The sequence below is a fragment of the Diadema antillarum genome, unplaced genomic scaffold (assembly GCF_040938485.1).
Source record: "Diadema antillarum isolate AM-2024a unplaced genomic scaffold, OU_Dant_1.0 seq00000846_RagTag, whole genome shotgun sequence".
Taxonomy (NCBI): Eukaryota; Metazoa; Echinodermata; class Echinoidea; order Diadematoida; family Diadematidae; genus Diadema; species Diadema antillarum.
The window spans coordinates 1,184,980-1,197,762 of record NW_027271720.1 but is presented as its reverse complement, the minus strand read 5'-3'; the positions used below and the strand labels follow the sequence as shown (position 1 = coordinate 1,197,762).

Below are 12,783 nucleotides of genomic sequence, written 5' to 3'. Positions count from 1 at the left end.
TGTATGATGATGTATAGATGATAATTGGGGGACCTGAATTTTACTCTGTTGTATCTACAATTTTGTTATACGTAACTGTGTTCTTCATAACTGGAGCACACCGTATAGATACACACTACCTTCAAAGGGGAAACACCCACTACTGTACAACGATGTACCTAGAAAAGGCGGACTATGTAAAATTTCACAAGGAGATGCAGTGGTGCCATTCTTGGTAATGGCTGACTTCACTTCTGTGTATGAGTGCTACGCTCATCGAAGAACAACTGTACAGGGCTTGCTGCAAGTCTACACTCTAGCAGTAAATTGTACTATGGTGTGTTACTGTATCTCTCGCCAAGCAAGGAGCACTGTCCGCCATTATGGAAAGGGGCGAGATCACTCATGCGCCCCTCTTAGTGATGGCGGACTCTGATCCATGCACTCACAGAGCAATTATACCAGAATCTACATATTGCAAGTTAGCACTCTAGTACTTACTAGTATACAACCTCTTTGCACAAGGCCAAGACAATGAAAGGATTTCAGTGGCACTTCCCACATGGCACCATGAACCCTCCAAACATGCCTCCGGTTCAAACAACGAGGCTCATGAATGCACAATTACATGTACATCAACAGCACCAACGAGTCATACTGGAGTTCTCATCCCTTTCAACTTCTACATCAAAGGCCTGAGCTGGTTCAGCATCTCACGGCATGCACCATCTTCTCCAGTGCTGTCCTTGCCTCCGAGCTGGGGAACACACCAAGGGCCTCGAGAGCACTATCTGCATAACCATGGCAACGTTGCTTGGCATCATCCAAGGCTGGACTGGAACACACTGCATGCACCAACTGTTTCAAAATTGACAGGAAATTGGATGTTTTGATATGATTTTTTTTTCCTTTTCTTTTTTACAATTTTTTCTTGGGGGGGGGGGGGGGTGGGGGGGATCCAAAAGCAACAGAAACAAAGAAAACTACAAACCAGCAGATTACAGATGATGGTAGTGTGTGTTGAAATTGTTTTTGTTTTTTTTCAATGTCTCTCTCTCAAATATCTGTTTGATATCAGTGCAGTAATTCTTTCTCTTCAAACTTCCTACAGTATGTCACATACAGTTAAAAGCTGGAAGCTGGGAAGACTTCTTTTACATTTTTTGACTTGATAGGTAGGTTTAAAAGCTATGCATACATTGTTATAATTCCAGGTAAACATCAGACGAGCTTTCTTGAAGTACAAAGTGTATCCTTGTTAAGCAGGTATGCATGAAAGTTCAATGTTTCACCCCTTTCTTGGCAAAGGGAAGCAAGTGACAATAGTGCCGTGACTCAAGTATGTGAACAAAATTTATTTGTCAAGAATAATTTACATTGACACTAGAGCAGTGTTATGTACATCATCTTGTCTGATATATTTCTCAGTAGGATGAGCATTTCTGCTCAAAACTTGGCATCCACACACAGCTGGAAAACATTTAGCGTCCATGTGCAGACATAATAGCTTAGACTTGTCACTTGCTTCATTTTGACAATAAAGGACAGGATTAGTAACCTGGACTATCTAGTGCTGAGTGCCTCTGCAAACTGTCTGAAGAGAGAATTTTTCATTTATCAAAAGCAATTGCTACATGAAGGACATAAATCGGGCTAGATGAAGCACCTATCATGTAAACATGTATGAGTCAAGTAGAGCTTCATCAGCTTAAATTCAGAACCATAACAGAAAATAGCCCTGCATGGATACAACTTACTGGGTATTGACAGAAGTAGATTATCAGAAAGCACAGATATACATGTATATTCTTAATCTCAGCAGGATTTTTTGATACAGGTTTCTTCATTCAGAGCAAGGCTATTCACAACACATGCTCACTTACAAGAGAAAAATGGTACACTTGAAATTTCAAAAGGCCAGTTTTACCTTTCTCATATCTGGTCTGTGGCTGGAGTAGTTAACCTCCGACATGTGACCTTTGCCATGGCTGGTTTGAAGGTAGAGAATGACTGGAGCTGACATCAGGTTGACCTCTTTGTGACCTTTAGCTGCTGATGCTGTCGTGAATGGCAGCATGTCAGTATGGAGCTGGTATCAGAATAATCAAAAACATACTTTAGTTGTTTCATTTTATCCAACAATATAAACTGACTACAGGGTATATATTGTTTTTACCCTATGTTGAAACACAAAGGTGAATCATACAATGAATTAACATGAAATGCATTCACCCAAACTTCACGACACACAATGTACATGAAATTATTGCAGGACTGTACTTATAGGAACCACTAGCACACACAAAGGTTAAAAAAACTAACAAAAATACTTGAGACAGTGCTGGCCACTTGTGCTTGAGGTATCATAATCATCATACCCAAAGTTAGAATGATTGTCTTTGAGTGACATCAAGTGATTTACTTTCTAGTGAACGTGCGCACTTATAGAGTACAGCACGGCAAGCTCTAGCTATAATAAACTGATCTTTGGTAGAAAGGCATTCTGTGTTCTACCATTTTCACTCTGTTCCAAGTTAGGCTTCAACTGCCACCCCCCCCCCCCCCCCCCCCACACACACACAATTCTTCTTTTCTTCACTGTAGTTGTCTCATATCATGATCTCACACAAACAATAAAGGAAATGGACTGCTTTAAAACTGGAACCTTTGAATTGTCACAAATTATTCACTTTCATAGGCAATAGTGGTACCAGTACATGTATAATACAGGTTCTGATTCACTCATTCTACCCTTATTTTTAGCCTTAAAACAAAACAAAACTCCAAGAGTAGTTTGCTGGTGTACCAGCTATATTTGTGAAAAGTACAACAAATATATGCTTACATCAAACTCCAGATACATTTTATTGATGCATACTGTACCTGCTGGGCCCACGCAATATTCCTGCCAAAGTCGAAGGCACTATCTGTCAAAGACGGGCTCTGATTGGACAGTTTCAGGGCACTCATACAGCTGTGGCCAATCAGGGTGCCCGATGATAAGTACACATATCTCTCCCACTCTGTGAAAGTCAAATCTGGTTGGAGAGTAATGACGGGGTTGAGATCTGAACCACTGAACTTGGTGAAAGCAGCTTCTGTGAGATCGGCAATCGCCTTGGATATGAGTTCGACGACAACGGTATTGCGCAATCCAGCTAGTGCTTTGCACGCACTTGCCAGCAAGAAGTCTCCACTCAGGACGGCCATCTTGTTACCCAGTTCCATGACTTTGAGTGGTCCCATGGAAGGGTCAAGGTTCAATAGGTTGACGACCCCTCTGTGGACGAGGAAGGCTGTGTGAATCATCTCCGAGATTTCGGCTAAGGCTCTTTGACTGCAGGAAAGGAAAAAACATGGGAATGGAAAGGAGAATGACAACAACAACAAACAGCACTTTAATCTGTTATATCTCTCTTCTTAAAGGTTTGATTTTCACTCCAAAATGTACAGGACTGCTCTGAATTGAAATTATACTTATACAGAGCAGCAATTTTCCTTCAACCTTGTACAGTCCTTTCATTATGACACTGTCGTTTCAAACAAAAAGTTGATACCTGCGCTTTGCAATTCGAGTATGAGAGCAGAATAATGCCTCCGGCACCACTTCGTGGCGGTGGCATAAAAATGGTAAAAAGAAAAATGTTTCAGTTCAAACACTTTTCAATAATTATTCATGCATAGGGTGAGCAATAAACTATGCCATATAATCATATAGCACATGGCATTATATTGTATCACATCACAATACACTGAATATATAATTTCGGGATTCTACGCACCCTTCGCCGTTACTAGAAGCCAGATACCCCTGCTTGACCCCTTCAGAGGTTGATTATTTACTGAGTAAAAGCTGTTCCAACTTTTTTGCAACAAAAATTCTAAATTAGCAGGCACACTAAAGAGACGGTATAGTTTTGGTTGAGATGGGGAATTCAATTTATATTTTGTGAGATGATTAGAAACCAATTATGAATTATTAAAGAGCATACAATTCCAATATGAATTCAAAGTATATTTGCTGAAAAACAAACTGCTTTTGAAATGGCTGAGACATCCAAAAACAAAGTAAAACAAAGTGGTCCTAATAAAGGTAGGTCCCACTTTTTATCCTGATTTCTTTGTATTGGAAATCTCGGCCATTTCATTATTAATTTCCATGAAATACACTTTGAAAGTAATCTTAGAATTGGAAGCTTTTTCATATAAATGTCATAAGAGGTTTCTCATAATCTCACAAAAAACAAATAATAATAACCTGAGGCCCCATCTCGACCAAAACTACACCATCCCTTTAAATCCTCACCTTGAAGAGATGCCGCCTGCGACACTGACTTTGCCATCTTCAGCTGCATTATGGGAAGTTGTGCTTGCAGCCTTTGACACCAGGAGAATGATCAGACCTCTCGTCTGGAGACTGTGCTTCCCGTCGGTCAAAAAGCTCCTACAAAACAAGAAAAAAAGGGGAAAAATACACGAAAGGGTGATTAATGTGAAATATTTATCTATTATCTGCCTTATTTCACAACTGATTTTTGACAAAAATTCCAGCAATTTGTTTGTCCTGGTTCCCCCCCCCCCCCCCCCTCCCCACCAATATTTTCAGCTAACATGTAAATGTACAGTGTGGGGTCAAATTGTACTTTGCAGTCTGAAATCATCCAGATATATTATGACGCATTGTAAATGACAGCCACAGTGTTCTGTGTCTGAATATGTGACACTGCACCTCAAAACAAACAAAAAGTCGCCAGACATGAATTTTAAGTTGAGACCATATTCTGAAAGAGCAGACTTTAAGCTTTAAAATGATATATAACTCTACTCAAATAGACTCTCCTAACCTATCTAAATATTGGAAAGAATGCACAAACACAGGAAAAGTGGGAACTGAGAAAAGAGGCTCTGAAGTACAGTGTCTATTCAAGTGCTTAATCTTTACCAAACCGTGCTGGCTGTGCAATGAATGGGACAAAAAACAGGAAGTAAACCACCAGAGTAACAACAATGAAGGGATTATCAGATTAAACTGAAATTAAGCATGCCTCATTGACACATTCTGTCCATAAATAATGCCAACTTTCAAAGCAGTAGCACTATCCTTTCAAAAGTTATTAGAGTCGAAGGTGAAGAGTGTGGACAAGGTTTTTCAGAAATGAAAAATGGATTCTAAAGACACACCTAATCACACTATTCTACAAAAAAAAATGTTCGAGATAAACTGCTAAAAAACACACTTTCCTGCCCGTTTTATGATCCCAAATTTTAGCATAATATCAAAGAAAACTCGTTCTTTCAGAAAATATGAAAAAGTCAAGTTCGGCTAGGTTGACCCATTTCACTTATTTTCAGTCCTCACGCAAAATCAGTGTGTGCGACTTTATGTTCGTTTTGAGGTGCACGGTCACATATGTGAAATTAAAAGATAGCAAAAGCCAAGCTATGATACTGGTACTGTCAATTAATTGCTGGACAGTTACTCCTGAAGGGTGAGAAATATATTGAAAATAATTGCAAAAACAGAACATTATCTGTTTTGGTTTTATTCTTATCTTTTATTTTAATGGAGACCACCATGGAAACTTTTTTTCAAATGTAAAAAAAAAATCCAAAACAAATCTTTCAAACTCACTTGGCTGTCTTCAGCAGAGGATGCCTGGTTCCGACTAGTTTTCGCATGTGAAGGGCGACATTGGCAAGTTCATCACTGAGGAGGCATCGCAGGCTCATGAACGACGTCGAGTACCCAACCACCTTCTCTGCCTCCGTGATGGCTTTGGCCCAGTCCGAGGGTTCAGAAGGCCCAAAGAGGTTCATGAAGCCCCTGCTTTGTCCACCACACAGCAGGTCATCTGACTGCAGCAGATGTGCATAATTGCCAAGTTTACCATGCTGCAGTTGAGTGCAGCCAGCTGTTGTTGTTAGTGTCCTTACTTTGGGATGGCAGGGTCCCTTCACGCAGCATCGGCGTTCTTGTGGGCCAGCAAGGCCTAGAACACAGAGCCTTGTTGGATTCAAGGTGTTCCATGATGACAAAGTCACAGACAGCTGCCTCCTGATACAGTGTATGTGTAGTCTATGTAGTGACATTGCTGGTAGCAGCCAAGTGAAGGTTGTTTCACGGAAATTACCAACTTTTCAGCGGCAGTTCAGTGGTGAAGCCGGAGTGTGAAGCTCACTGCTATAGATCGATTACATTCCTATCTTGATGTTCTGCACAAAACATGGAACAAAAGGACACTTTGTTTATACAGTAGACCTACAGTGTACACTGTACATATCATCAAAAGGCATGTAAATTTAATATTTTCTTGTTAAGTTGTAGTATGACAAGTTCTATTTAACACAGCAAAACATAAGCCTGACATAATATTATGATTCTGCAAAAGTTGTTTACCATCAAAGGGAGTGAATGAGGTTCAGAATATATTGGAATATAGCACCATCGATTGGCAGTGGGATGTTATAATATCAATCACAAAACAAGATATTCACATGGCAAAGGCAAATTGTCCAGGGTTTGACCTCCCGTGCTAAAATTCCACCACACGCAAAAGCATAGCCATCACTAAGGTTTTACATAGAGGGTGGTTGTATTTTGGATGCCATTATGGTCAAATTATGAGCGGCTTGCTTTAAGTAAGGTTTAATGCTCTTACATGTAGAGTCTCTTGTTGGTTCAAATTCCCTGGCTACAGGGGTTGTGTCCGGTCCCTACACAATGCCATTTCATCAATCCTCATTTTCTCGTCCATTGATGTGTACGCTTCTAAACGGTTAGCTTACTGGTTTAAATACAGTGGTATCAGCAGTTGGTCCATATATATACATGACTTCCAAAACCAAAGGCTGTACATTAGCAGTGCCTGACGGGCTGATCAGACAGTGTTATAATAATATAAATTATTAAGATTATTGTATGCAAACTTAAAGGCCCAGAGACCTTGCCTTGTTCACCCATCGAGGACGAGTCCCGAGTATACTCGAGCAAGCATCTAGTATGGGAAATGCATGCTGTAGAAAAATCAAAACTTCCTCAAATTTACTGCAACCAGCGAGCTCGAACGCGAAGCGTTGCTGTTCAGTGTTTAGCAAGTTAACGCTAGATGGCAAATGCCAATGCGGCCACAGGCGGTGGGCTCCCGCACGCGTGTTTTTTTTAGACGGCACAGATTAGGGACCCTAACCCTAATCTAACCCTAACCCTAACCCTAACCCAACGTGTTTCCCATGCCCCAATCTGTGCCGTCTAAAAAAAAAAAAAAAACGCCTCCCGCACGGCGGCACAACCAACTCAACTGCAACTGCAGTGACAGTCCTGAATGTGTTCTGTAATGAATTTACAATGAATGGAGCGGTGTCTCTGTAAGGTATTCAGCAGCTATACAAAATCATTTTGAATTTTAGTCGCCCGATAGGGCCATCAAAAGATGAACACCTACCCGAAGTGCAATCGTCCTCTGATCGCCGAGCCTCCGTGTCTTTCCTCCCTTTAGTACGTGCGTGCCGCGTGCCTGGTTCTGCATATCCTCTTCTCTTTCACGTGAACACCAACACAGACTTCATGCAGTGGGGCCGTTATCAAGTCAAGCACCTTATGTCCTTGCCATGCAACCTTGTCCGCGATTACATAATTTTGTTGAACCGCTATGGTAGCCGCAAAAGGAAAATAGTTTTGAACTTTATGATTCCAAAAGCTTTGGAAGGATCCCAGAGGTGATACGAAGAGTTTGTCATTTTTATTTTGAAAACAGTAATTACGGACTAACAAAGTTCCAATATTTGGTTCATGTCGATATTTCTAAATGCAGTGTTTTCTTTGTTTTTCATTAAAAAGTATCAGTCTCGGCGCTTAAAGCCCAAACAAAGTTCTGGTACGCCTGCAAAAGTTGTCAAATTTCGCTCCCAAATGTGAACGTATGCTTAGGAAATGTGCAGGATAACGATGTTTTTGCAAGATATTCGATGGGTAACGACGAAAATGCGAAATATTAGCCAAAAAGGTTCAGTCTCAGTACTTACCTGAACGGGGTCAGGCTAAACTCGGACTCGGGGATAACTCGGCTTCGCTTTTGACGGCGGGATGAGTTTTAATGGTTGTCCCTCTGATTGTACAGTGTTGTCCTATGGGAGCGGCCTGTATAAACTGTGTTCTGGCTACTCACAGTAATGGTCCGAGTTGTTACAACGCGCGCATCAAAAACCTCTTTTGCGCGCATGCAAAATTAGTGTGCGCCTATCAAGCACCTCTAAAACAATCAAAGGCGCTTGATAAACAACAACAAAAACTCCAAAGACCGCGCGTCTCAGCAACTGAGGACCGCGCGCTGTCATTTTTGTTTTGTTTTGTACAGGATTACGTTAGCACCTGTGGTTAGCACGCACTTTCCTGTCCATTCAGTTAGGCCGCATTTGGTATTATGCAGTGGCCGGTAGAATGTGGCGATCACTAACTGCGTGTGAATTGTCTGAAGTAGGGTCGAATTTTTCCCGAGACCGAGTTAGTCTGGAGCCTTCTGGAATAAAAGTCGGTTTTCCTACTATTATTATTTTTCTCAAAATACTCCAAACCGACTCATCATTCCGGCAAACCGCGTCAGCCAGGTAAGTTTCTTAGTGGACTCTTTCGATATATTGCAAGCAAAAATGAAATGGTGCTAGACGGGTTCTCAAGCACTTACCGAAACTTAGTTTTCACTTTAAAACGAGGAAAGTCATACGATAATTGCCCATGATGATCATATTACCATATATTATGTGATTATAATTTAACTTTATCCCTGCACTTCTAGTCAGTGTCAGATGTCTAGGGTCTCCCCCCTTTTGCTTGTTGTTCGGGGAATCTCATGACTAAAAGAACTGAGGTCCAGCCTTTATATCCATCACTGTCAAAATGGTGTTGAATATATATCTACCATGTCTATTTCTCTCATTCGGAATTCTTCAGACACGTCACTTCCTGATCCATATCAACATTAATGAAGCATAGCACACACAGGAAAAAAAAAACCAACATGTCTTCACACAAACACACCACATGCAGAGTCATGATTTTAGTTCAAATACAGTACTAGTAGTAGTACTCCAATGATATTTTCACATCACATTGGGCATCGATGAATTGCATTATTTAAAGAAGACAGGATTTGGAAATATCAAAGTTGATAGCTTTAACAGATTTTAAGTGCAATATTAATTTTTCATAAAACAAGGTTTCTGAGTTTGTCAAACAGTTTGATCTGGTGGCAATCATGTGGAGTCCTCTCCATTTTCAATATGAGAATGGTAGTAAATATAAACTATATATGTATATATATAAATATATATATATGTATATATATATAAATATATATATATATATATAATATATGCACACACACACACACACACACACACATGAACAGGAAATGATGATAAATTTCATGGTTTAGACTTCAAAAAAAGTGGCTGGGTTGTCTGGAAAAACAACAGTTGAAGTTTTCTGCACAATATAACTTGTATACTGTAAACTGGTAGTCACAGTTGAGGTTGAGAATGTTAGCCTTTGATGAAAAGTGCACTGACCTAAATAATTATTGGCAACCAGTCATATTGTCACCCAAACTTTATTTCTTTATGTATTATTATTCAGAATCATTGATGTAGGCCCTATGATTAGGTACCCTACGTAGCAATAAAAAAAAACAGAAAACAAAATTTGACCTGATCTTTTACTATAATGGCATGTGCAAAAGCTTTGATCATCCCTATGTAGACTCAACATTTCACTCATGTGTCAATATAAAGCTAGACGATACACCTATGGAAAACATCCTGCAAGTGTTGTATCCATTGGGACCAAGTGAAACTCATCTGCTTTATTATCACCTAAAGCAAGGCTATACTATCCCTTGGGGATGTGGTGGATGTAGAAGATGACTGTAGTGGAGTAACCTGTGAAGTTTTGCATGGTGAACAACTGTTGCTTTGACAAATTTACTGTATATCATGCATCTATTTGTTATATGTATCTAGCAACATTTCTGACTTTTTTTTTTTAATGTAATGACTAGTACAGTGTACATGTATTATGTACATACAAGGAAGTTTAATGTTAGCTAATATACACTGCACAGAATTCATTTCTTCCTTACACTATCAGATAGAGAAGTCAAATACTGATGAACTGTACATTGATTACATGCCATCTGAACAGACTGTTTATGCAAATTATCAAAATTTAAAGTAATCAGTTCAGAAACAGACATACGTGTAATATCTGCATAAAGACATCACATTTGCACATTAAGACAGACAAACATTTAAGACAAGACAAACTATAGTGCACGTCTGGTTTTATTGCTGTCTGATATCACAGCCAAGGAGAGATCAGATACCTAGTATCCTCCTGAATACTACTTTGGAATTCAGTTTCATTACAATATAAAAAAAAAAACACACATTAGTTTTAGCTCCAGTTAGAACAAACACATTGACAAAAAATAAACTGGTAGCTTGGAATGAGCACTTTTGATTTGAAAGATTATTCAAAAGAATACACTGTACTATGGTAATGTCATCGATACATGGATCCTTCAATATACTTCAACTTCACAACATCAAGCAGAAGAGGTGTGGTAATGATTAAACTTTCTGGATGTACACCATCAGGTGACATACAAGTGTCACTCTTATTTTCAACAGATATATCAAATAAAGAGTACACAAAAAGTCTAACACAGCAAGGGGAACCTCGTTATAATGAGGATATGTTCCTCACTATATCAGGGTTAAAACACACACACACACACACACACACACAGAGAAGTATAGAAATCTAAGAGTCTGGAACAGAAAAACTATGGAGGTTTTGTTACATCCAACCTCTTTCAAGCAAAATTCCACTTTATACAAGGTCACTCACAGAGGCACATCACACTGGTGTATAGGTAAACAGTCATGGCTCATTTGATATACAGTTGTTTGTAGGTGGTAGTCTTTACAGCATCATCAAAACAAAGGAAATCACAGATATATTATAGTGTACAGGATGAACCAAAAATGTCTGCGACAGATTGACAGAGTAAATGCCTAAAATTTGTTGTCAACTATTCATATGAAAATACTTGATGAGTGCAGCTGTGATAGGTAACATGATGGAAATACAAACAGTTGGACAGGTTCAGTTATTTTATGTTGACATCGAACAATCTTGTAGTAATTTGAATAACGTACATTCTTGCAAGTTTGAACATTACTCATAATCTGGCTTACGAGTGGAGGACACTAAGAACATATACATGTATACACATGTATATGTACCAGGGAAGAGGTGAGCTACACGAACAAAAAACCTTCACAGTCAGGTATAGCATCGACGTGACCAGTACAATGATCAACTTGTGGGTGCATCTTTCTAACAAAAATGGATAGCATGTACATGCGTACTGGTACTTTACACCGCCCCCAGCAGTTCCAACACAAATCTGCAACTTGTAGTAGCCAAGGATAGATTCACACACCAGAAAATTTTTACTACATGTACTTCAAATCCTGCATGTGTTAGTACCATCCACAATGTCTTGAGTTCAAGTATGGCTATACCAAGCGCAGGCTTAACACAAAGTCATAAATAGCTGTATGAGGAATGATAAGCCATAATAAAATTGTGGATAAAAATCCTCTGTTAAAGAAGAAAGATGTTCTAGAGAAGTTTGATGTAAAGTGCAACACTCTCTGAAATTCTTTGAAATTGTGAGAAAATTGTTCTGGCTATAGAAAACTCCAACAATGTCCAGAAAGGAAGCCTCAAAAGATTAAATGCAGTCACATTTGGACATGTTGATGCTGCCCTCCTTATATGGTTTCAGCAAAAGAGAGGCCTTGCCTGATTTGTGCCTGGGTGTGGAGATGCTTCTTAATAAAGCCATCACTTTGCAAAGGAGCTCGGCTATGACACATTGCCAACACTAGCCTGGATAGATCGATTCAAGAAAAGACATGGGATTGGCCGCATTCAAAAGGCGAAAGAAACTGTGGGCATGAACACAGATGTTGTTGATGACTGGTGGAGGGGAGCACTTCAGGACATTTTGAATAGATATGAGGTATGTGACACATATAACTGTGACAAAACTGGACTCTTCTAGCAGATGTTACCAGAAAACTCACTTGGCATCATGAGAAAAAGCTACCACAGTAGCAAACAGCAAAAGAAGCACATAACTGGTATTGGTTTGTGCCAACATGGAAGGGTCTCGCAAATTGCCCCTGTACGTCACTGTGGGAAGAGTAAGACTGCAAGGGCCTTTAAGAACATCCATCAGCTTTCGGTTACATACAGGATGCAAACCAAAAAAGCATGGATGACAGGAGCCCTATTTGAAGGATGGCTGAGAAAGGTAGATCACAAGATGCGAAAAAGTTTGCGTAAGATCACCATGATTGTGGACAATTGCCCGGCTCACCCCAAACACTCCTTTTGACAACATCGAGCTGGTGTTCCTGTCATCTAACACCACTAGTGTGACCAAACCTACTAGTGGTGGCATCATTCGTGAAACGAAACAACATTACAAACACATACTTGCATTCAGGTGTCTTCTTGCAGCAAAGAGTGAAACATTCTTCCAGTGGAACCTACTGGATATCATTCATGGCAGGCAAACCTGCATGGGAAAAGGTTACAGACGTAACTATTGCAAATGTCTAGAGGAAAGTGGGCTTTGTTAAGTCTCTGAGAGAGCAAGAAGAGGCTATGCCTACAGCTGCCGGAAACAGCGGAACCGAGCAGCAAAATTATGGAGCTGATGGAGAGCCCACAAC

General features: G+C 39.8%; 1 protein-coding gene across 1 annotated transcript; it reads right to left on the bottom strand.

Moving 5' to 3' along the window:
- Positions 1-348: 348 nt before the first annotated feature.
- LOC139740273 (all trans-polyprenyl-diphosphate synthase PDSS2-like) lies at positions 349-7,505 on the bottom strand. Its single transcript, XM_071650856.1, has 6 exons — positions 7,422-7,505; positions 5,612-5,835; positions 4,286-4,423; positions 2,863-3,316; positions 1,907-2,068; positions 349-837 (listed from the first exon to the last, which is right to left on the bottom strand). The coding sequence occupies exons 1-6, from the start codon at positions 7,503-7,505 to the stop codon at positions 685-687; spliced, it is 1,215 nt and encodes a 404-aa protein (XP_071506957.1). The 3' UTR covers positions 349-684.
- Between the last annotated feature and the right edge of the window lie 5,278 nt (positions 7,506-12,783).

Coding starts and splice junctions, on each gene's coding strand:
- LOC139740273 (XM_071650856.1), bottom strand. CDS start 7,505: ATGCAGAACCAGGCACGCGGCACGCACGTACTAAAGGGAGGAAAGACA. Junction 3,317..4,285: donor GCAGGCGGCATCTCTTCAAG/GTGAGGATTTAA, acceptor CCTTTCCTGCAG/TCAAAGAGCCTTAGCCGAAA. Junction 838..1,906: donor ACAGACCAGATATGAGAAAG/GTAAAACTGGCC, acceptor ATTTTGAAACAG/TTGGTGCATGCAGTGTGTTC.